This window comes from Natator depressus, chromosome 6, assembly GCF_965152275.1.
Source record: "Natator depressus isolate rNatDep1 chromosome 6, rNatDep2.hap1, whole genome shotgun sequence".
Taxonomy (NCBI): Eukaryota; Metazoa; Chordata; order Testudines; family Cheloniidae; genus Natator; species Natator depressus.
Genome location: NC_134239.1, coordinates 13,572,062 through 13,596,004, shown reverse-complemented (window position 1 = coordinate 13,596,004; position 23,943 = coordinate 13,572,062). Strand labels below are relative to the sequence as shown.

At 54.0% G+C, this 23,943-nt stretch overlaps 1 protein-coding gene across 4 annotated transcripts in view; it reads left to right on the top strand.

Annotated features, from left to right (window-relative positions):
- The window catches only part of ZDHHC5 (zDHHC palmitoyltransferase 5), a 41,902-nt gene extending 19,224 nt beyond the window's left edge, over positions 1 to 22,678 (top strand). For 3 of the 4 annotated variants that reach the window (XM_074954519.1, XM_074954518.1, XM_074954520.1), the window contains 10 exons: positions 10,743 to 10,864; positions 11,464 to 11,621; positions 12,201 to 12,373; positions 12,628 to 12,730; positions 12,843 to 12,934; positions 15,606 to 15,738; positions 16,143 to 16,266; positions 17,946 to 18,058; positions 18,757 to 19,628; positions 20,780 to 22,678. In XM_074954519.1, coding sequence (XP_074810620.1) covers positions 10,743 to 10,864; positions 11,464 to 11,621; positions 12,201 to 12,373; positions 12,628 to 12,730; positions 12,843 to 12,934; positions 15,606 to 15,738; positions 16,143 to 16,266; positions 17,946 to 18,058; positions 18,757 to 19,628; positions 20,780 to 20,945 — 2,056 coding nt within the window. In that variant the 3' untranslated portion in view covers positions 20,946 to 22,678. Of the gene's footprint in view, positions 1 to 8,404; positions 8,427 to 10,742; positions 10,865 to 11,463; positions 11,622 to 12,200; positions 12,374 to 12,627; positions 12,731 to 12,842; positions 12,935 to 15,605; positions 15,739 to 16,142; positions 16,267 to 17,945; positions 18,059 to 18,756; positions 19,629 to 20,779 lie in introns of those variants that run through there. The other variant, XM_074954521.1, reaches the window with a different exon arrangement.
- Positions 22,679 to 23,943: the final 1,265 nt, after the last annotated feature.

The window sequence follows — 23,943 nt, the reverse complement described above, 5'->3', positions numbered from 1 at the left end:
CAGTAAATCTAGTTTTCACTGTCTTTCCCCTTTGAAGACAATTTGGCCATCTATATAATCTCACCTTTCACAGAGGTTTCTTAATGTACAGCTGCTATTTGTCTCTTTGCTCAAATTCCTCCCCAAATTCCTAGCTGCCCTCTCTCCGGCTCCCTGATTAAGCCAATTAAGTTGCAGCACAGTTGCCCACTTCCCCCAAACAAGCTGCCATCTCTTATGTTTTAGTCCAGGGGTGGGCAAACTTTTTGGCCTGAGGGCCCCATCGGGGTTCTGAAACTGTATGGAGGGCTGGGTAGGGAAGGCTGTGCCTCCCAAAACAGCATGCCCCCCCATCTGCCCCCTCCCACTTCCTGCCCCCTGACTGCCCCCCTCAGAACCTCCGACTCATCCAACCCCACCTGCTCCTTGTCCCCTGACCGTCCCCTCCCGGGACCCCCCGCCCCTAACTGCCCCCGCCATCCAACCCCCCCGCTCCCTGTCCACACCTCTGCCCCCTGACAGGCCCCCCGGGACTCCCACGCCTATCCAACCCCGCCTGTTCCGCTCTCCAACCCCCCCCCCCACCTCTGCCCCATCCAACCGCTCCCTGTCCCCTGACTGGCCCCCCCCGACCTGGAACCCCCTGCCCCTTATCCAACCTCCCCACCCCTTACCAGGCTGCTCAGAGCAGCAGGACTTGCAGCGGCGCTGCCCAGCCAGAGCCTGCCGCACTGCCCGGCAGGAGCTCACAGCCCCATTGCTCAGAGCTGAGGCTGCAGAGGAGGGGGGACAGGAGGGGAGGGGCTGGGGGCTAGCCTCCCCGGCTGGGAGCTCAAGGGCCAGGCAGGATGGTCCTGCGGGCCGAATGTGGCCTGCGGGCTGTAGTTTGGCCACCTCTGTTTTAGTCTGTACCAAAAAAAGCAGCCAGTGGCTGCTAACCCCTCATTTCCCATCCTCCTTCAGTCACCCCGATCCTTTTCCTTATGGGCATTCTGCAGACAGAAAGGTACCATCCAAATGCAAGGATGGGTTTGAATTTTCAGCTTGCTGTATAGTACTTGTAGTTTGAAAGCATTGAAAAGTCAGGTACCTTGAAAAGTACTATCTCAGGAGATATGAAATGGAATATAGTCTTTTGCACTGATGGCTGCAGCTCCATTTCAGTCAGGGGGATGGTGAATAGGGTTTGGATTCTCTCTCCTGCCTTTGGGGCCCCAGCCAAACCTGTGCCAGATCAGTAGTGATGGAAATTCATCTGCTCACAGCTATTTGGTTCCTATTTGAAATGAGTTGAAGAGTGTGTGGGTTGCAGGGGTGGCTATCAGCCCATGTTCTTGTTGTCTCTTTCTTTACAATGAGCCTATTCCTATGATACTTGAGTTCCTTACATGTTTGTTAAAGTGAACGTGCACATCTCTTCTTTTCACTTGATTTATTGGAGGCATTTTGGTGGCATTATTTTGGGCAGGCTGGGTTGTTTTATAGTGGATCTTTTATTTTGTTTTGAAGGTGCTGAGATTTATGGTCACACTGATCTCTCTTGATTTCTTTGACCTTTCCTGATTACTGAGAAGGCTCAGTCTCCGACAGTCACATAAGTCCATATCGCAAAAACTGCTGACATTGATTTTTCCATTTGTCAGTCTCAGCTGAGAATCCAAAGACTGAATGGGCCATGGAAACCTAACTTCCCTTTTCAGAGGAGGAAATGGGAGCTTGCTCCTGCCCCATGAGGGTGGGTGGGCAATAGTGAAAGTAAAGCAGGAAGTGTGGAGTAGGGACACAGTGATCAGATTTGCCTGGACTTGGGTTGGAATTGGGGTGGGCTGTGGTATCAGTCCTCCCAGTGGGCCTGTCACAGGGAGTCTGAGCAGAGGGTCCTAGCTGGATTGCACCCCTTGCAGTCATGACAAAATGCAACCAATCACATGGAGCTGGAGGGTTATTTGCAATGAGAGTTTAGAGAGAAACTGGAAAGGCCAGGATATCAGTTCCGCCCCATCACAGTTCAGCCTGGTGAATGTGATAATGCCAGCAGCATCTGCTCTTAACCATACAGAGGGAAAGGTCAGAGTGCAGCACCAGAGTCAAACGTGGGGGGTTGTTTCCTGTGGAGTAATTGTCTCCCAGGAGGAAGTGAAATAGCCACTAGAAGAGGAAGAGGAGGGGGTTTTGGGAGTGGGATTGAGCCTGTGCTGTAACTGCTGTCTTTGGGGAGAGAGGAAGATCAGGCTGCATTTAAAAGCACGGTCTATTGAGTAACTGGCTTCTCCCAGTGTGACTAGCAGAGAAGCCATCTATGCCTTAGCTCCCAAGGTATGACTCAGTTTGCCTGGTGGGCTGGAACTATTGAGTTTCCAAGCGCTCTGTTGTTATCTACAGTAGAAAGACAAGCCTCAACAGCTCCTCTGGAAATCAGTTGATTTCTCTCTAAACATAAGAGCAAACCTCAGTTCCCTGGGATTCAGATGGTCACTGAGGCCGCTATGTGGAGAGCCCCATCTCCCCTGGTTTGGTGTAGGCTAAAGGAGCATGGAAACATTCACTGTCCTTTCTGCCTCTCCCTTTGCATGTTGTGATTCAGTGTGGGAAGTCCAGTCTACCTAGGAGCATGAAAGGCAGGAATGCATTGCCCTGTCTATCTTCAAATAATGAGGCTTCCTTCCAGCATCAGCCTGGGCCTCTGCTCTGCGAGGAGCAAATGGTACCTGCCTAGAACTTCCTTATCTCTGGTGCTTGGAGGGTGGATCCTGGCACTGTTGCCCTTGAGGAAATCTCACTGTGCTGGGAAGCTGAGTGTGGAAATCCTGGCACTAGTACCTGGTATGCAAATCTTTCTTTGCTGGAGAGTGAAGGCTGAAACAATTAGCTGGTAGGAACTACACATCAAAGTGCACTAGTGTCAGGCTTCACATTTCCTGGAAGAGTGGATTCCACACACCCAGAGCACTTAGAGGCTGGTAATGTGAATCCTGGTACTAGCACACTGGTGTGTAGGTTCCACAACATAAAGGCTGGGCATGTGAATGCTGCCATTAGTGCCCTGAGCATGGCTTCCACTGCCCGTGGGTGACCTGGAGGTGTGACTTGTGTCACTAGTGTGCTGTGCTGTGGCTGCTGTTGTGCTTGGGAGCTGGAATTACAGGTCTTGCTGTGGTTGGAGTCAGGAACACTAGTCCCCTGGGGTGTGGATACTACAGATCTGGAAGAGGATTTTTTTTTTTCCTTGTGGAATCTGGGTATCTCTGAGCTTTGGCTCAGTTCCTAAACTCCTGCTCTGAAATCCCAGACTGCAATGGCTTTGAATCCCTGGCCTGCTGTTCTGGGTATAAAGTTCACTGTGTACCAAATGGTCTTGGTTTGACAGCTTGCCTGCCTGGTGGGCTATAACTAGACCTGATATGGGTGGGTGTAGACTTTCCCCAGAACAGATAGGGGAGACTGGGGAGCTGGTGCTATGCAATCACTTTAGTTTTCTATGAACTACATGGAGAAGAATGTGTTATGGAGGCTCTGAACACCCAAAACTATTTTGGAATGGAATAAAAAGATTCCCCACTAAAGTGCTTGTTATGGGCACTCCAGACCCCAATCAGAGTTGGGGAGGAGGATAAACTGCTGGAGTTAATCCCTCTGCTCCCTTTGCAGTTGGAGACTTGTTCCGTCAGAACTGTCATTGATTCTGATGCACTGGGATCACTATTGGGGCTGAAGTCAGGCTGCTTTTGTTTTCTCACCCAGCTCAATCTTGAGTGTTCATCACTGTCTCTTAGAAACTTGACTCTTTCCTCCTGAAATGTCCAGGGGAGGGAGTCCACTTTCCTCCCTGCTTGGGTTCGAATTTCCCCTCTGTACTGGAATGCTCAATGTGGGGTTCTGCCATTCATTCCACTCAGGAACAGTATATCTGCCTGCTGGAAGACTGGTTACTTGCTTTGTTGGCATTGCAAGGGAGAGAGGAGATGGTTCTAGGTATAGCATCGGAGAGGAGGAGGAACGGCCAGATGCCCAGGGTGCCAATGAGATGAAGATCACTTTTGAGAGTGGATTGACACTGAAAGATGCAAGGTTTAAGGAGGAATTTGTCCAAACAAAAGGGGTGGTGATTAGGTGCCCAGGAAATAGCTCCAAGCATAAGGGGCAGCTTGGAAGCAGTGAGGAAGGAAGGTGACTTGGGCAGGGGCTGAGCAGTGCAGAGCTTTGAAGGGAAAGACCGTGAGGGGGGAGTTAGGGAGGATTTGGGGGTTGATGTGATCTGAGCTGTGGCAGAAAAGGATTTTTAGCCACCCCAGGAAGGGTGTCCTTCAAAAGCGTGGTTGTGTTGCTCCTTGTCTGCCTGCTCCTTGCAAGGCTTTTCCCATGCAGGGTGCCGCCTGGCTGGCTTCTGGAGTGCAGCTTCGTGCGCCATTCTGAATCACTGTGTAGGGAATCCCCCTGCCAGGAATGGAAAGGATTGAAAGCCACCCCTTCTACCCCACACATTTTTGTTTCCTTTCTGGTACTGGTATAATATTACTAAAACCTGGGTCGAGTCAGTGATGGTGTAAGGCTGCTTGGGAGCTCGCGGCAGAGTCACACGCAAACCAAGCCTGATGCTGCTAGTCAGGCATGGAATGAACCTGCTAGGGGCGGGGTCGTGACACTCCAGGCTGCCTCAGTTTCACTTCACACAGCCTGCATAGTACATCGTTCCCAGTCTCTGACTTGTGCATGATGGGCAGTACTTAGCTTTCTGTGGCTAACGGCTGTTCAGGTAGGAAGGAACCTAGGTTATGGCTCATTGCAAGAGGGGCTTGTTGGAGCAGAAAATGCCATCTGTAGCACCTCTGCCACCAAGGACTTTGCGAGTATAAGTGGATTTAGCCTTCTCCCTGCCCCCACCTCCCTGTGTGTGAGACTGACGGGGAAACCCAGAAGGAAAGTGATTTGCCGAAGATCACTTAGCAGGTCTGTGGCAGAGTGTGGGACAGCACCCAGGAGCAGGGCTCAAGCCATGCCAGAATGCTCCAGTACACTGTTTCAGCATCTTTTTTAGGAGCTGGAATGGCGTTCCAGTACTTCTGCTAATCCTGGTCCAGGCGGCTCCTTTCTCTCCTGGGTTGCAGAGCATCCTTTGAGCCAGCAGGTGCTGTGCCTGGGTGGGGGTTGCTTGGCGGTGGGTTAGCAGGGAGGGAGCCAGGGATGCTGGAGCTAGGACCAGGCAAGGGAGCACAAGGGACTGGAGCTGCTGGGAGCTCAGCAATGTTGGGAGCCAGGTAGCAGGGCCACCCAGATAGTGCATATCCTTGTGAGGAACAGGAGCTGAGCGCAGGTTATGGGGTAGGATGGGACATGCTCTTGGGGGAGTCTCCCCATGCTTCCCCCAAGTCCTCCTCTGCCCCATCTTACTTCTGGCTCCCCCCTGCTGACCCAGGGTGTGGGAGGGGCTCAGACCTGGGGCAGCGTGTTGGGGTGGGGGGGGATGAGGGCTCTGGTGGGGGGGGTTCGGGGTGGGGGGGGGGCTCAGGCCTGGGGCAGAGGGTTGGGGTGGAGGAGGCATGGGCTCTGGGATGGGGCCGGGGATGAGGGGTTTGGGGCGTGGGCTCTGGGGTTGGGCTGGGGATGAGGGGTTTGGGGCGTGGGCTCTGGGGTGGGGCTGTGGATGAGTGGTTTGGGGGTGCGGGCTCTGGGGTGGGGCTGTGGATGAGTGGTTTGGGGGTGCAGGCTGCCCTGGGGCTGTGGTGGAGAGAGAGAGAGGACTCCCCCCAGCCCTCTCTTGCTGCAGCAGCTCAGGGCAGGGGGAGAGGCACCTCTCCTTAGCTGCAGCAGCTTCGGCGCGCCTGGGCCAAGAGATGGGCTCCTCTCCCCCAGCTGCGGCAAGTCTGGGGCATGTCCGTGTTGGGGCCGGGGAGGGGCGCCTCTCCCGCAGCCCCGGCAGGTCTGCGCTGCTTAGAGGGAACTTAGGTCCTGACCCACAGTCCTGTGCACTCAACCCCTAGTCCCTCCCCATGCATTGCAGTTGCACTAGCCAAAGTTGCTGTCTGGTTCTCCTTCTCAGTGGTGTCCCACTTCAGCTACAGCAGCTCTGGAGCCTCTCACCTTTGCAGAGGCAAAGGGCTGGAAGGCTTCTGCCTGTTCAGTCAGTGGTAGCCACCATTTCCCCCACCCAGGCCAAACTGGGGGTGTGTGAAAATGAGAGCCTGTTTGGTGGCGGAGTATTTGGGGAGGGACACTGACCTGGATGCAGGCTCCCTTCCCATGGCCTGCCAGGAGAGAGTGAGGGGAATTAATTGGGTTAATTACCAGATGGGAAATGAGCAAGCCTGTCCCAATGCCTCCTCCAGCTGGGTGGGGCCACAAGCGCCTGCCTGCCTGCCTGCTCTCTAGCCACCTCTCCTTTCTCCCCACACCCTTATCTTCCTCTGCCTCCCTGCCCTTCTTTCATCTCTCTCCCACTGCTTAAAGCTGCATGCCAGGGCAGGTTTGTACAGCAGCTCCTCCCTTGGCTTCCAGGACAGGGACATACTGTTTACCTCTCCCTTGTCTCTCCGCACATGGCTCTTCTTCCTTCCAGTCCATCCAGGCCACACTCTACCTGCTGGCAGCTCCCTGCCCTGCCAGGTACTCCCAGAACAGGCACCACTAACAGAGCAGGTGTGCAGGGATAGCACAGGCAGCAGCAGGGCCTGCTTCCCCCAGCAGTGTCTAACTCTAGCCCTGGGGTGATGAGAAACTCTTCAGTCTGTGGCCAGTCCAGCCATAGTCTCTCTGCTGAGACTACTAATGGGGAGGATTAAGTAAGTGCTGGTGACTTTGGGATGGGAACATATGTCCACTGAGAAATGTACCAAGGCCCTCCCCAGTTCCCTTTGCACAAGCAGTACAAATGGCCGTGATGGTTCTGACTGCATCACTGCTTCAGCAGCATGATGGGAAACAAAAGTGGGATAGGAGTAACTCACCATGAACCTGAGGTGGGATTGAAACTGCTGCTCTGGAGGAGACAAGCTCCACAGCCCAATATCCCCTTCACTCCCCCTGTTGGTCTGGGGCTGGATTGGAATCGCTCCTCCACAACCCCATCTGTGACGATTTTGTGCCCTAAAGCTTAGACTGGATTGGAACTGATACCCTAGAGCAGACAGACTGTGTCCAGTTCTCTGAGCCCTCCCCTCTTTCCCCCAGCCTGCTGCCTAGTCTTTTCCCCCCGGCATCACTGGACTGCTTGCCTCTTGCTAGGCCTAGTCTGTAGATGTTGGCATTTGAACATACTCTTCCCCCTGTGCCATCTCATACTTTGGTTTTGGTTAACAGGCTCAGAGCCAGGGTTTGTATAGCATGTGCGGCGGCTGCTGCTGCTGCCGCCCCACTCCTGCCCTCCACTGGAGATTGTCTGTGCTCCCTCTGACCTGCATGTGAGAGGATGGTTTAAAGTGGGCTTTTCTGTCCTAGCTGTCCCTTAAAGGGAATGTTAAATGATAGTGTCTGGCAGCGGAGGAGGGGCTGGAAGTGGAACAATGAGCAGTGGGGCAGGCCATCCCTGCCCAATCTAGTGTGTGCCCCACAACTGCTGCCCCAGACTCTGAGGCTGCCATGGATTACCCCAGTCATGCCATATGTCATCCTGTGCAGCCGGCCATGCGCTCTCATCTCTGTCTCTGTGCTCCTGCTGCCTAAATCCCTCTGTGTATATTGCAGACTGCTCTGAGTTGTGGGGGGGAGAGGGACAGATGCTGCCCTAGATCTGTGGGATTAAACTCCCAGCCGCAAAGCAGATTAGGGTATTACACCGGCGCCTTCAAGGGGGAAGCCCACTGTCTCCTGAGCCCAAGCTCCTCCAGGGGAAGAGGAACGGTGATTCCCCTACCAATGTGTACCATTTCTGACACCACTCTCAGCATCCCTCCAAACCCTCCTGTGATTCTGGAGGAGCTGTTAGCCAGCCAGCCAAACACCCAGCAGTGTGTGGGGGTGAATCATAGAATCAGAAAATATCAGGCTTGGAAGGGACCTCAGGAGGTCATCTAGTCCAACCCCCTGCTCAAAGCAGGGCCAATCCCCAATTTTTGCCCCAGATCCCTAAATGGCCCCCTCAAGGATTGAACTCACAACCCTGGGTTTAGCAGGCCAATGCTCAAACCACTGAGCTATCCCTGGGGGAGCTCTATATAAAATGAGGGGCACCTGAGCCCTGTCTCCCCCGTGGCACATCTCGCCCTCCCACACCATATGAGTTTTCCAGAGCTGGAGAGTGGGTGGTGGCATGTTTCTAAGGGATGTCACACCGGTAACATCACTTGCACCGCAGTACGCAATCCTACTCTGTAGTGACTCCTGCTTTTCCAGTCATGCCTTCTGCTTTGCCAGTGCACCTCAGTCTGGCTCCTGCTCTTTCAGTCCTGCCCCACCCTCATCAGCTCTGCCAGTCCACCTATATCCTGGCCTGCAGCACTGAGATGCACCTCAAGGTTTGTAGGAGCCCTTTGCTGTATGGGGTCTGGTTAATTCCAGTAGGTCTGGGTATCGTGGTGGGGATTCTGTAAATAAGGTTGGAACTCCCTTATCACTATCTGCCCTATTTTGACCTCCAACCAAACAGACTTAGCAATAGCAGAGTATTAGTCATTGTGGATCTCAGACCCACCACCCATGACAGAGCTAGATTTTATTATTTGTATTACAGTAGCATATAAAGGCCCTGGCCAGGGACAAGAGCACGAATGAACTAAGCACTGTACATTATTTATTAGGAGTATTATGGTAGCACCTAGTAGCCCCAGCCATGGACCAGAGCACCATTGTGCTGGGTGCTGTATAATCACAGAAGAAAAAGGTGGGCCCTTCCCAGATTTCCACTCTGATTCCATCCTCCTTGCTACAGCTAGAGACCTTTTTCCTCCTGTACAGCCTAGATGTTCGTGACTTCCCTTTGTCCCCCAGAGGACACTGGGGAGCAGACAATTAACTTCTTTGACCCCCCACATCCCAGTACAATGGGCACAAGGCAGAGTTAGGGCTGTTTGGGAGCTTTAACTGACTGTCCCAGCATTCAGACATAGGGCTGTCTTTTTCACTTGGACATTCTCCTTGGGTTCTTTCTGCTAAGTAGCTGCTTTCCCCCCTGTAACCTGGTCTCCCTGCACATGTGGTGGTGGGGACATGTTTTTCTCTTGCAAGCTCTCTGTGTGTGGAGCTGTTGGTCACACTGGCTTGTCCTGTTTCTTTCCCTCGCTGTCTAGTTTGCCTTAATGAGTTGAGTCAGTCCTGCTTTTGGTTTGTCCAGGGCTCCATCTGTCTTAGGTACTTTTGTGGGCCCTATTCCTGTAGTGTCTCAGGCAGGGCAGTGCTATTATCCCCATTGTACAGATGGGGAACTAAGGCACAGAGAGGCCACATAACTTTCACAAGGTTACACAGGGAGTCTGTAGCAGAGCAGGAAATTGAACCCACTTCTCCTAATTCTTAGGCTGGAGCCCAAACCGCTGGGCCATCCTTCCCTGAGTACAGACTGGGGGCATGGTTAGGTCCCACACAGCAAGATGGAACCATCATTTGCATGCTGGGGGATGACCATCCCCTCCAAATTCAGCCATGCTGGGGGATGACCATCTCATCTCATTGCACCCTCAGCAAGTTTGCAGATGACACTAAACTGGGAGGAGAGTAGGGATAGGCTGAATTTGGAGTGGACATTTGTGATGGGGTGGAAGGGGAGGACTGTTCTTCACTCTCCCCTTCCAGTGGATTTTCCAAGCTGGTCAGAGGGGTCCAGCAGAATGTTTCCCTTATGTGCCCACTGCTAATCACTTCCCTTTCTGGACTCTCTGGGTTCCCCATGCCCAGCAACTGCTGTTCAGAGTGTGGAGAGTATGTGCTGCATTTCAAAGCCAGCTACTCTCAGGAGAGTAGGGAGAGGTTATGGGCATGAGTTTCTATACCAGCCAACTCAAGCAAGAGCTGGTGCCCAGTGGAACAAGGTTAGGATCTAGCCAGGGGACCTGTGGCCCAGAAGACTGGCCAGTCCTGTTGGGCATTGTTTCTGCTGGAGGGCCCAAGTGCCCCTTCTGTCCCAGAAGAGAGACCCAATCAGTTCTGTGTACGCTAGTCTCCTAGTGCTGCTTGTCTATTTGGCATACCCCTGCCCCGCTGAGAAGGCTGCAGGCGAGTTTCCAAGTGCACTGTTGTCCTCGCTGGCTCTTCTGGAGAGAACCAAGGGGAGTGGCCTGTTGTGGGAGGGAAGGGTTAATGGCTGTGTGTTGGGAATTCTTTGACTCCTGTGCAATGTGGTTCCTAAGCTCCCCTGGGGAGTGTGAATCCCCTGCTCCAGTGTTCGCCCAGTGGGAAATATGACCCACCTATTGGGCGTGGAATGTGGACTTCCATTTTGGGACACTACAAAGCACAACAGGGACGGTTTGTCCAGTGCCCAACACGTCCATCCCCTCACTCTGTCCTCTGCCCAACTGCTGCCGTACTGAGCTCTGCAGCAAGGAGCAGCAGCTGGGGAAAGGATATTAAACACTACTCTTGTTGCCTTCAGACACAGGGTTGAGGGCAGGACTCTATCCTCACCCCTTTCCAGTTCTCAGCTCCAAACAGCATTGCCTGGAGTCCCTCCTTGGATAGATGAGTCTGAAGGGCTTCTCTTGGGGTTGCAGAATGCAGTTATTAGACTAAATTGGGGAGGTGCTGGTGGGAAGGGCTGGGGACGTCCTATCTAGAGTCCAATTAAGTCATGAATCGAGGTGGTTTTGCATTGTCTCATCTCTTGTGTCTGTGTGCAGGTGCCCGGGGCTCAGCCTGTACATCTCCCCGATCATCCCCATCTACAATGCTGTTGTCTTCCTCTTTGTGCTGGCCAACTTCAGCATGGCCACCTTCATGGACCCGGGTATATTCCCACGAGGTGAGAGCTGTTCCCGCCTCAGTGCAGCCCAGGAAGTGTCTTGTCAGGAGCCAACTCTTTCCATGCTCTCCTGATGACGGGACCGGGCTGATACCCCAGATCTCCAGCTTCAGGGCATAAGGCTGGCCACAGGGCTGAGGAAAGAACCTCTTTGCCCTGGTCATGTGGTATTGTACTGGGACATGCATTGTGAGAGTTTTCCTTTTTCTGTCATCTCTGGTATTGGTCGCTGTAGGAGCCAGCATTCTGGATCAGATGGACCAATGGCCAAAACAGATAGAAATCCTGTATTCCTGGATCAGGTCCCTGAGCCTCCCATGGGCAGCAGACATCTGAGAGACCCAGGCCTAGGAGAACCTCCCGATAGATGGTTCAATATTTGGGGCCCTCTAGACGGCCCCCATGCCTGCTCAGAATGCAGATTTGGGGATTTTCCTGTTAGGGAGTGGCTTAGGTGTCCAGTGCAACAGCATCGGGACAGCAAAGACTGGGGTTCTCAGAAGCTCTCCCAACTTTTGGGGGCAGATAGCAGCCGGGTTTGGTCTGTGACTTCCCAGTGCTCTGACTTATTGCTCTGCTGGGTATTTCCTCTCCCTTAGCCGAGGAAGATGAGGACAAGGAGGATGACTTCAGAGCCCCACTCTACAAGACAGTGGAGATCAAGGGCATCCAGGTGCGCATGAAATGGTGTGCGACATGCCGCTTCTACCGGCCCCCGCGCTGCTCCCACTGCAGCGTCTGTGACAACTGTGTGGAGGTAAGGAACCGCCGGCAGGGCAGGGTACGGGCTGGACTGCAGTGATCTGAGCTACTGCACCCGCAGCACCCTGTGTATTGCACAGCTCTGCATGCCAGTGGTTGTCCTGTGCTGTGCTTGGCTGCAGGACATGGAGGGTGCGTCTGTCTGTGTTGCACTCTATTTGCCCTATGGCTTATGGGGTGAAGACCCCTAGAGGACAAGGGCATATTGTGCTCTGCTTCCCTGTGGCAGGTGGGTGGGAGAGTCTTGTGCTCTGATCACCACGAGGGTGAGCAGCTCAGACAGTGAGGGTCCTACGCTCTGATCCCAGGTAGATGGTCCTGCTCTGTGCTCTTCCTGGAGGGTGAGGAGCCCTGGAAAGGGGTGGGGTGGCAGGGCAATCCTGTGCTCCGCTCTCCCTGTGGGGGGAGGAGCTGTGCGGTGGGGTGGCAGGGCAGTCCTGTGCTCCACTCTCCCTCCAGGGCAGGGAGGCCTGTGTTCTGCTTCCCCCATGGTACAGGTTGGCTAGTGCCTGTAGCCCTGTGCTGTTGAACGGAAGCCTCTGACTGTTCTCTCCCCTTCCCTTGTAACTGGCAGGAGTTTGACCATCACTGCCCCTGGGTGAACAACTGCATCGGGCGGCGCAACTACCGCTACTTCTTCCTCTTCCTGCTCTCGCTCACCGTGCACATCATGGGCGTCTTCGGCTTTGGCCTGCTCTATGTCCTCTACCAGGTGGAAGAGCTCTCTGGGATCCGCATGGCTGTCACGTATCCTCCTCCCATCCCCACGGTGCAGTGAAATCCTGCCTAAAACAACAGCCCAGACCAGGCGAGGGGGTGTCTCCCATGGGCATGGGGGTGCCGGGAGATGAGCATTGCAGGCTGGGGAAGGGATGTCTCCCAGTTGCATGGGGGTGCCAGGAGAAAAGCATTCCCAGTCGGGGCAGGAGGAGCAGCGGGGCTTGGAGCGGGGAGTGTATATGAGAACAGCACTATGGTTGGTCCCTTGACTCTGCTGGCAGCATGGCTGTGATGTGCGTGGCTGGTTTGTTCTTCATTCCTGTAGCTGGCCTTACGGGGTTCCATGTGGTGCTGGTAGCCAGGGGACGCACTACCAATGAACAGGTATGCACTCTGCAGACTACAGGTGTTTGGAGGGTGGTGGGAGAGCGGTGGCTGGCCTCCCCTCCCTGCATCTCTAAACTGGCTCCCCTGAATGGTTCTCTATGTCCCACAGGTTACGGGTAAATTCCGGGGTGGCGTGAACCCCTTCACCAATGGCTGCTGTAAGAACGTCAGCCGTGTTCTCTGCAGTTCCCCAGCCCCCAGGTAAGTCTGCCCCATCTGCTACAAGGAGATCTGAGCCAGCTCCTTGGTCCCGGGCCTGCTTAGCTGTTCTGGGAAGTAGATGTTCTCATGTGAGTGTCTGCTTCGCTAGGGCAGGTCCCTGATCCTCTGCTTTAAATCCAGACCTGCCCTGGGGGTTCAGCATGACCACCAGCATCCTGCTTATTGAGGCACTCACCTGGGGGAGCTGCATTCAGGGGAGCCTGCTGGCTTTGTGAGAGGCTTAGATGTCTGCTGTAGAATTGCTTAGTGATTGGGGAACTGCATGGCTAAAAGCACCATCATTCTGGGCTTAGCAGCATAGAGCACGTGGCTCTTCTTAACCCCCCCACCCCCGTAGAGTTCCCTCTGGGGCATGCAGCTCCTTCCTGTAGGGTGCCAGGCAGGCAGGAGCAGTCTGCATACATAGAATCATAGAATATCAGGGTTGGAAGGGACCTCAGGAGGTCATCTAGTCCAACCCCCTGCTCAAAGCAGGACCAATCCCCAACTAAATCATCCCAGCCAGGGCTTTGTCAAGCCTGACCTTAAAAACTTCTAAGGAAGCAGATCCCACCACCTCCCTAGGTAACCCATTCCAGTGTTTCACCACCCTCCTAGTTGAAAAAGTTTTTCCTAATATCCAACCTAAACCTCCCCCACTGCAACCTGAGACCATTACTCCTTGTTCTGTCATCTGCTACCACTGAAAACAGTCTAGATCCATCTTCTTTGGAACCCTCTTTCAGGTAGTTGAAAGCAGCTATCAAATCCCCCCTCATTCTTCTCTTCCACAGACTAAACAATCCCAGTTCCCTCAGCCTCTCCTCATAAGTCATGTGTTCCAGTCCCCTAATGATTTTTGTTGCCCTCCGCTGGACTCTTTCCAATTTTTCTTGTAGTGTGGGGCCCAAAACTGGACACAGTACTCCAGATGAGGCCTCACCAATGTCGAATAGAGGGGAACGATCATGTCCCTCGATCTGCTGGCAATGCCCCTACTTATACAGCCCAAAATCCCATTGGCCTTCTTGGCAACAAGGGCAAACTGTTGATTCATATCCAGCTTCTCATCCACTGTAACGCCTAGGTCCTTTTCTGCAGAACTGCTGCCGAGCCATTCGGTCCCTAGTAGCGGTGCATGGGATTCTTCCATCCTAAGTGCAGGACTCTGCACTTGTCCTTGTTGAACCTCATCAGATTTCTTTTGGCCCAATCCTCTAATTTGTCTAGGGCCCTCTGTATCCTATCCCTACCCTCCAGCGTATCTACCTCTCCTCCCAGTTTAGTGTCATCTGCAAACTTGCTGAGGGTGCAATCCACACCATCCTCCAGATCATTTATGAAGATATTGAACAAAACCGGCCCGAGGACTGACCCTTGGGGCACTCCACTTGATTTCGGCTGCCAACTAGACATGGAGCCATTGATCACTACCCGTTGAGCCCGACAATCTAGCCAGCTTTCTATCCACCTTATAGTCCATTCATCCAGCCCATACTTCTTTAACTTGCTGGCAAGAATACTGTGGGAGACCATGTCAAAAGCTTTGCTCAAGTCAAGGAACAACACGTCCACCGCTTTCCCCTCATGCACAGAGCCAGTTATCTCGTCATAGAAGGCAATTAGATTAGTCAGGCATGACTTGCCCTTGGTGAATCCATGCTGACTGTTCCTGATCACTTTCCTCTCCTCTAAGTGCTTCAGAATTGATTCCTTGAGGACCTGCTCCATGATTTTTCCAGGGACTGAGGTGAGGCTGACTGGCCGATAGTTCCCAGGATCCTCCTCCTTCCCTTTTTTTAAAGATGGGCACTATATTAGCCTTTTTCCAGTCGTCCGGGACTTCCCCCGATCGCCATGAGTTTTCAAAGATAATGGCCAATGGCTCTGCAATCACGTCCGCCAACTCCTTTAGCACTCTTGGATGCAGCGCATCCGGCCCCATGGACTTGTGCTCATCCAGCTTTTCTAAATAGTCCCGAAACACTTCTTTCTCCACAGAGGGCTGGTCACCTCCTCCCCATGCTGTGCTGCCCAGTGCAGTAATCTGGAAGCTGACCTTGTTCGTGAAGACAGAGGCAAAAAAGCATTGAGTACATTAGCTTTTTCCACATCCTCTGTCACTAGGTTGCCTCCCTCATTCAGTAAGGGGCCCACACTTTCCTTGACTTTCTTCTTGTTGCTAACATACCTGAAGAAACCCTTCTTGTTACTCTTAACATCTCTTGCTAGCTGCAACTCCAGGTGTGATTTGGCCTTCCTGATTTCACTCCTGCATGCCCGAGCAATATCTTTATACTCTTCCCTGGTCATTTGTCCAATCTTCCGCTTCTTGTAAGCTTCTTTTTTGTGTTTAAGATCAGCAAGGATTTCACGGTTAAGCGAAGCTGGTTGCCTGCCATATTTACTATTCTTTCGACACATCGGGATGGTTTGTCCCTGTAACCTCAATAAGGATTCTTTAAAATACAGCTAGCTCTCCTGGACTCCTTTCCCCCTCATGTTATTCTCCCAGGGGATCCTGCCCATCAGTTCCCTGAGGGAGTCAAAGTCTGCTTTTCTGAAGTCCGGGGTCTGTATTCTGCTGCTCTCCTTTCTTCCCTGGGCACTGGCCCAGCTCAACCACTCTCGTGTTGAGTCCAGTGCTTACCTCTCCCCTGTGCTTCACTAGATACCTTGGACGACCAAAGGCAGAGCAGACTGTGTTGGTGAAGCCGCCCTTCCTGCGGCCTGAGGTGTCGGATGGACAGGTCACTGTCAAGATAATGGACAATGGTATCCAGGCTGAACTGAAGAGAACAAAGGTGAGGAAGGAAGCGTCCTAAGCAGAGAGAGCCCAGGGCGTGCAGTGTGCAGCCATGAGTAGGAACTGAGTGAGCCTTTCACGTGCTCCCTTTTTTCCCCTCTATATGGTTTCACTGTGTGCGTCCAGCCTGCCCCACAACTGAAGTCTTGTTCCTTCCTTGTGGCGGCCACTGCTGCATGAGGCTCACACCCTCCATCTCTCTTTCCTCCCGGGTAGCTCTGAGGCACCTCTTCCCTTCCCACCCAGCATCCAAGCCGCACGTGGCCGTGTTCCTGGGATGCCTTGTCAGTGCCAGGAGGCAGCAAGGCCCTTTAACACCACCTCACTCTGCTGAGCCCAGCGAGGAGGACCTTGGGTCCTGCCCCACCCTTCTGATTGCTCCTCTGTCCTTTGTCTCTGCAGTCCAAAGGAAGCCTGGAGGTGATGGAGAGCCAGTCTGCCGACGCTGAGCCACCACCCCCACCCAAGCCAGACCTCAGCCGCTACACAGGTCTGAGGACGCACTTAACCCTGGCCACCAATGAGGGTAAGGAAGGCATGCCAGGCTGACGAGCAGTTGTGCCCCACCCATCGCAGGGAGGGGAGCCCATGGGTGCAGACTAGGATCGAGGTGCATCAGCAGATCCCAGAACTGGGATAGCAGCAGCAGGGGCTGCTGAACAGAAGCAAAGTGCATCAGCAGAGCTGTGCATAGGAGCAGCTGGGCAGTTTTAGGAATGTCTCTTGGACCATTTGCAGGGCTTAGTTTGTGTGGCAGACAGCCTCGTGAAGGGCAAAGCGGAGCTAGTGACTGCATTGCCTAGATTGCACTGATCCCTGGTTCGGAAGGTTGCTGCAGTGGCTCTCTGGACCAGTGAGTTAGAATGGTTTGTGCTGCTACCCTCGTGTGTGGGAAGCAGGGATCCAGAGGGGGCCTGAATCTTGTCTGTAGCCTGATGTCACAATGGTGTTGCCTGTCCTGTTGTGTAGGTGGGAGTGCAGATGTTAGTGCTAATTTCCTTCGTGTAGGTGTTATCGCTGGCTCCTCGCCTGCCAGCTCTGTCCCCACTGGGAGAGGGAATCCAAGGGAATGTGTATGGAGAGGAGGCATGGTCTGGTGACTAGACTACCTTCCTGGGAGTCCAGAGCTCTGGGCTCTGACTGACTTACTTAGTGACAGCTTGAGTGAATGGCTTCCCCTCTCTGTGCTGTAGTTTCTCCAAGTGTTTGCCTGCCTCTGAGAGATGGTGTTGAGCTCTTATCTGTGGGGAGAGGAAGCGTGAGCTACCGGTTAGAACACACAATGGATCATTGCAGATGAAGACACTGTCCTCATCCCAAGCTGTTTCCCAGCTGCCTGGACCCAGCTGTTCATACTCCCCCCACAGGATGGGTCTGTACTGGAATGTAGCGAGGCTCCATAGGCAGAACTACAGGGCGTGGTGGAAGAGGCGGCATTTGGACAGAATTGGGGCTAGAGTGGAGACAGTTCCAGGGTTAGTGGGGAGGAGCTGGATCGGCAGGAGAAGAGGCTTTGGGAGAGGTGGATAAGATCTGGGCAGGGGCAGAGCCTGGAAGGTGACGGCAAGATGCTTGGCCTTGAGGCAGAAGGTGAGGGCAAGCTGTGAAATCTGTAATGCCAGTTGGACAGAGCTCCCGAAATGCCCAGCACGCCTCCCCATCCTCCCTCATCAGGAAGAGGAGAGCTGCAGGCTTTTGCCTGCGCTCAGAACAGGAAAGGCTCTTGTGTTGGAGCAGTGTTGAGATGATCCACAAAGCCCGTCCCCTGGGCACCAGGGCAGGACTGTCTCCCCGCAGCGTATCTCCAGCATGGTTAGAAATCCCCCAAGCAGTGGAGCCCCTTGAGTATTGCACAGCCCAGTGTGGGGTTTCTCCACCAATCACAGGATCCCTTGCTCAGCAGAGTGGAGCCGAGAACCCATAACCCAGTGCTGGCCAGGCTGCACTCAGGGCTGGAAGCTGCCTGCCTGATCTCAATGTTGGGAAATGGCCCCCTTGCTCCATTTCATCCCATTCCCAGTGCTGCCCTTTAGCCCATCTAACCCAGCTCCTCCCCCTCCTTGGCATCCCAACCCCCTCTCCCAGGCTCGGAGACGGTTCTCACAGATCAGCGTGATGACTGTGGTGTCTCTCAACTGCGGGGAGAGGACACTGTGGCGAGGCAGCGAATGCTGTGTGTGAGTGTGTCTCTCTCTCTCCCCACAGACAGCAGCTTGCTAGGCAGGGACAGTCCTCCAACTCCGACCATGTACAAGTACCGCCCTGGCTACAGCAGCAGCAGCGCCTCAGCCGCCATGCCGCACTCCACCAGTGCCAAGGTAATACTGCCCATGGAAGGCCCTGGGGGCTGGCCCAGACTGCAGGGCGGGGGTGGGGAGTGACCCTTCTTAGGAGCTGCCCGTGGGCAGCTGGAGGCAGTGGAAGGGGGATATGCAAGGACTGAGTGTCTCAAAATGTGTCGGTTGGGTCCTGCCCCAGGCCACCCACCCAATCATTGCCATTGGGATGTAGTGTTTATAAGGGGACAGATTCCTGGCTCCCACAGGACTCAGGGTTGTCCTCAGAGAGCAGTGCTGGGAGAAGGGCCAGGGCCCTTCTGAAGGGGATGTTACCCCAGCTCCTGAAGCTGATGTCGCAGGGCAGTGCGGGGTGGGGTGCTGAGTTCCCCCGCCTTATCTCTTGGGATGCGTCCCCTGCCCTGCCTCCAGGGATGCCCTATGCAAACCCTACAGGGCAGAGCTGGGGTGAACATGGGGGCTGGGCTGTGAGGGAGCTCCGGACCCTTTTAGAGGAGACCGTACTTTGAGTTCCTCTGCCCTGTCTCTGGGGATGCCAGAGTGGAGTCTGCAGGGTGGAACCCTGGGAAATGGGGTAGGGGTTGGGCTGTCTCTAGAGGTGCCTTGTTCCAGCCCCCAGGACAGTATGGGGGTCAGGACGGGCTGGAGTGGGTCTCTAGTTTTGTGGGCATTAGGTATGGGGGGCTCTGACTATACCGTGCATCCCCTGTGCCCTGCAGCTGAGCCGAGGGGACAGCCTGAAGGAGCCCACCTCCATCGTCGAGAGCAGTCGGAACCCCAGCTACCGGTCGGAACCGAGCCTGGAGCCCGAGATCTTCCGCTCTCCCACCTTCGGCAAGAGCTTCCACTTTGACCCGCTGTCAAGCGGCTCGCGCTCCTCTAGCCTCAAGTCGGCCCAGGGCACAGGCTTTGAGCTGGGCCAGCTTCAGTCGATCCGGTCAGAGGGCACCACCTCCACCTCCTATAAGAGTCTGGTGAATCAGACGCGCAATGGCAGCTTATCCTATGACAGCCTGCTCACCCCTTCTGAAAGCCCCGATTTCGAGTCAGTGCAGGCTGGGCCAGAGCCGGAGCCCCCCATGGGCTACACCTCGCCCTTCCTCTCGGCTCGCATCACCCAGCAGCGTGAGGCCGACCTGCACAGCCGCTTCCCTGGTGCTGGCTCACCCAAGCACCCACCACCCTGCGAGCCCTCGCCCATGCGCTATGACAATCTCTCCCGCCACATTGTGGCCTCCATGCAGGAGCGGGAGAAGCTGCTGCAGCAGTCACCTACCCCACCACCCCTGGCTAGGGAGGAGGACACGGGGCTGGTAGACTCAGGCATCCAGTCAACACCAGGCTCCAGCAACGCCCCACGCACCAGCTCCTCCTCGGACGATTCGAAGCGCTCACCGCTGGGCAAGAACCCGCTGACCCGCCCGGTGCCACCCCGCTTCGGCAAACCGGAGCCACTCCGGGTACGCTCACCCGACCCACCCACTGCCCCACAGCTGGGCAAAGTCGTGTCTTACAGCAGCCAAAAACAATCGCCTCAGGCCAGCATCCCGGAGACAGAGGAGGTGGCTTTGCAGCCATTGCTGGCGCCAAAGTAAGTACCAACTCTGCCTGCTGCGTGCTTTAAATGTTCTTTGACTCGGCGGGGGACAAGCTGCTTGAACGAGCACCCCACCGCCATGCCCACGGAGGCGCTCAGAGGGAGCCAACAGCATGCAGGAGGGAGAGGCTGGGGGTGATCCACAAGGAGTCCTGCCTGCCCTCGTCTGGCCCTTCCCCCTCTTCCCTTCAACACATGAGCCAGAGAGCGTGGTGTGAGACAAACCCTCTCCCCACCCCAGAGCCCTTCCCCTTCCATGCCCTGCTCTGCCTCTCCCCCTCTCTAGGAAGTGCCCTGTGTCTGTGAGTTACCTCTCCCACCTCAGTGCAGTGTAGGGGTGTGAGACCTCCCTCCACCCTTCTGAGGAGTGTGGGGCGTGTTCTCCCTCTCCTTCCTGTGCCCAAAGAGAAAGCGAGGGTGTAGGTGTGTCTGCCCAATCCCTCCCTGGGGAGTGCACGGGCTGTGTGTGTGTCTGTGCCTGCGTGTCCCACCCCTCCCTGGGGAGTGCACGGGCTGTGTGTGTGTCTGTGCCTGCGTGTCCCACCCCTCCCTGGGGAGTGCACGGGCTGTGTGTGTGTGCCTGCGTGTCCCACCCCTCCCTGGGGAGTGCACGGGCTGTGTGTCCGCGCCTACATGTCCCATGTCCTACCCCTCCTTGGGGAGTGCACAGGCCGTGTGTCCGCGCCTACATGTCCCATGTCCTACCCCTCCTTGGGGAGTGCACAGGCCGTGTGGGTATCTCCCATCCTTTGATCGGGGGGACAATGTGGATTCTAGCCCTCTTTCCTGGGGGAATTCAGGGCTTCCTCCCAGTATGCGATACTTCCTCCCAGTATCTTTCATCTTAGTGCAGTGGGGAATCTCTTTCCCAGAAGGGTGGGCTGGGCTCTGTCCACCTTCCTGGTTTGCTGTACTCCTGGCTCCTTGCCCCTTCCCTAGTGCATACCCACTCTCCCCTTCCCATAGTCTGTCCTTGGGTGTTGGACACACCTCGAATCCTCCTTTTCTTCCCGATCTGTATGTGTGGATCCCCTCTCCATCCCCCTGCCATTGAGCGTGGCGTGCTGTGTGGTTGAAAGTTCCACCAATCCCAGCCCTGTGGTGTGTGGTCACTTCCTGACGCCCTTGTGTCCTTCCTTCCCCAGAGACGAGGTGCAGATGAGAACCGCCTACAGCAAGTCCAATGGGCAGCCCAAGAGTCTGGGCCCGGCCTCCCCCTCTCCTGGCCAGCCACCTCTCAGCAGCCCAACTCGAGGAGGAGTCAAGAAGGTCTCTGGAGTGGGTGGGACCACTTATGAGATCTCTGTATGAGGGGCGAAGCTCTCTCCCCACTGTCGCCTACTCCCTGGCTGATATCAGAACGCCTGGGCCCTGGTGGGCAGGGGGCATACTCAGGAGCAAGGCACCCCTGCTCTCTCACATGCATGGACATTTTCTAGAATCCTCCAGCTGCAGGGGGAAATAGCTGAGAGGACAGTGACCTTTTAAAATATGACCCCTGGGATTTGGGACGAAGCCTTGGGCACCCCTAAATCATCACAGCTGCAATGCAGCCTGGGTCCCCCTCCTCCTCCCAACCAGCTGAGAGACTACAAATGTAGCACACGCTGCCGAAAGAAAGGGGGGAGGACTATCCCGGCAGCACCCCCAGCTGGTGGGGGGAGGCGCAGCCTGCATTTGCGCCACCACCGATGGGCCAGACACTCGTGGACCTTGTGCAATCACTCGCCTCGTGCGGTAGGAACGGATCGTTTTTAAAACAAGGATAATTTTTTTTATGATTGTTACGGATTCTATTTTTTCCCCTCTTCTGAGTTACCAGGTGTGTGTATATATAAATATCTATATATAAATATAAATATAAAAGAAATTATATATCTACCAGAGAGAGGGAAGAATCACCCCACAAGGGCCCAGGCCCCACGTGCCCCCTTAGGACACCCACCCCAGGAAGGACGACATGGGGATGTGTGCGTGTGTGTATAGAGTATATATGGCCAGAGGGGTGGGGGACGGGGGGTTTCTACCACTGGTGCCTGGTTAATTCGAAAGGAGGCACCTGTGGAATTGCCAGTGTGGGAGGGATGGGAAAGTATTTTATATTTAGGGACAAACACCAGGTCCTTGCTCATGTGATCCCAGACTTGACCATTGCTCAGTGCTTCTGGGGCCTGTCCTTCCTCTAGCAACCATGCTAGGGTCCTGGGCCCAGGCTGCCTTTTGTTTCTCATCTCCCCCTCTCTGGCTTCTCTGGTTCCTGGGCAGATTTCCTATCCTGGGGAAGCAAAGCAAGGGGGGAGAGCTGGAAGGCAGCCCTCCCACCCCCATCGTGCAGTGGTTAGGTGTGACCTCCCCTTTAGCTGGGTGGGGTGGGCAAATCCATGTCTCCTTTGTATGGGTGGGTTTAATTAAGGACTCAGTTTCCCATTTTTACAGCCTCCAGTATTCAGATGGGATGGGATGTGTCATGAAACTGACTCCCAGCAAAGTGGGGAGAATGGACTGTTGGGTTTCTTCTGTTTCCTGACGCTACCTCTTCCACAACAAACAGATGAGCTTGCACGTGCTAGAGACATATCACTGGGGCTCAGAAGAGCACTGGGGGGGCTTGAGGGCTGTGTTCCCCTGTATAGAGATTTGACCTGTATCTAATCCCTCGCCCACAGACAATTTTAGCCATTCTTCTCTCTGATGTTTTTACATTTCTTATTTTTGATGGTTCCGTTACGGTTTCTCACTGTCACATGATTGTTTTTATTTCCAAACTGGGGAAGAATAAAAAAAGAGGAAACCAAACCAAACCCCAAAAAGCAATATTTTCATGTCATATGCCAAAAAATTTTTAGACATCCACACCAAAACCCCATGAAAATCTAAAGCAAACCAAGCAGAAATCCAACCTAATCTCCAGGCACTACTTGACTCTTTCTCTATGGCAATATCTCTCTTGTGGCCTCCACAGAGCCGCACTTTTATTTTTTATTATGATTAGCCATTTTAAAATGAGGAATTAAAAAAAATCTAATAAGCCATCCCTCCAGGCTTGTGTGGTTTTTGTTTCATTTTCCTAGGGGGAGGTGTTGTCTCCTTTGGTATCTTCCTTTCCCATTATTCCATCCAAAAGAAAGATTTGCAGCAGAATCGCCTACGTCTTGAAGAGCCAGAAAATCAAAGAATTAACCTGAGGGCTGAGTTGCCAAGAGAGGTCTCCAGAAGGTACATGAGTGGGTCCTCACTCTGTTCTAAGCTGTGGTAGCAAAGGGGAAGGCCTGCTTGCTAATGAGGCATAACGGCTAGCAGTGGTCAGTTCCTTGTTACCTGGTGGTGTGTGAGGAGCGGAAAGACAAATTGACTTTGGAAACTATCCGTGAAGGGCAACTATTGATGAGTCTGTGAGAGCTTGCAAGTAGGACATCTACATAACCTCAAGCGGGCAAGGGCCTGGCTGTGAAACAGGCAGAGCTTGCACTTTGGGGAAGATGGAGGCTGATGGTAATGAAAGAGGTGGGAAATAAGGGCGCCACCCAGCTCTCCCCACTTGATCTATTCCATCAAAGGGTAAAGGAAAGTTTTCTGGATATGAAACCTGCCTAAGCAGCAACTAGAGCTTCAAGCATGCCCAGCACACCCAGCAGGCCCACTGTGTAACCAGGCATAGGAGCATGCTAGGCTCTATCCAATCAGCAAAACACTTCAAGGTAGCAAAAGGTTCCTGCATGAATAGCCAGGTTCTTTGATAGTATCTGGAAACCTCTGCCTATCCAATGAAGATTAAAGGCCTTCTCCCTCCCTAATCTCAAACCTGTGGGTCCCTGATCGTTTCCACAGAGTCCCCAAATGGCATTCCTCAATTGAGCTGTTGGGCTTAACTGTATCAGGAAGAACTACTGCTGGAAATCCACTCCTGACAAATAAAGCCATTCAGCCTGAGCTACCATCATAGGGAGCGTATCCAAATTACAGTTTCAGGGCCTTGGCTCATCCTGGATCTCTGAGATCTCAAATGCTAGGTAAGTTCAAACCAGTGCCTGGTACTGATCTGTTAGAGGAAGGTTGCTAGTTGTGGACCTTGTGGTAAAATGGGTTCTAGCGATGGATCTCCGATTCCTGGTGGGGGACTAGCACTGTCAATATAAGATGTGGTCGTTGTGGGCCAGTGTCAGCACCGCATGCATTTAGGTCCACACACATGGTTTCAAAAGCCACTGTCAAGTTGCTACAGCAAGTGATGCAAATATACAAATATGTCCTAATCAGCCATGGTTTTCAAGGAGACCAACTAGAGGCACCTTTAAAAGGGCCTAAATTT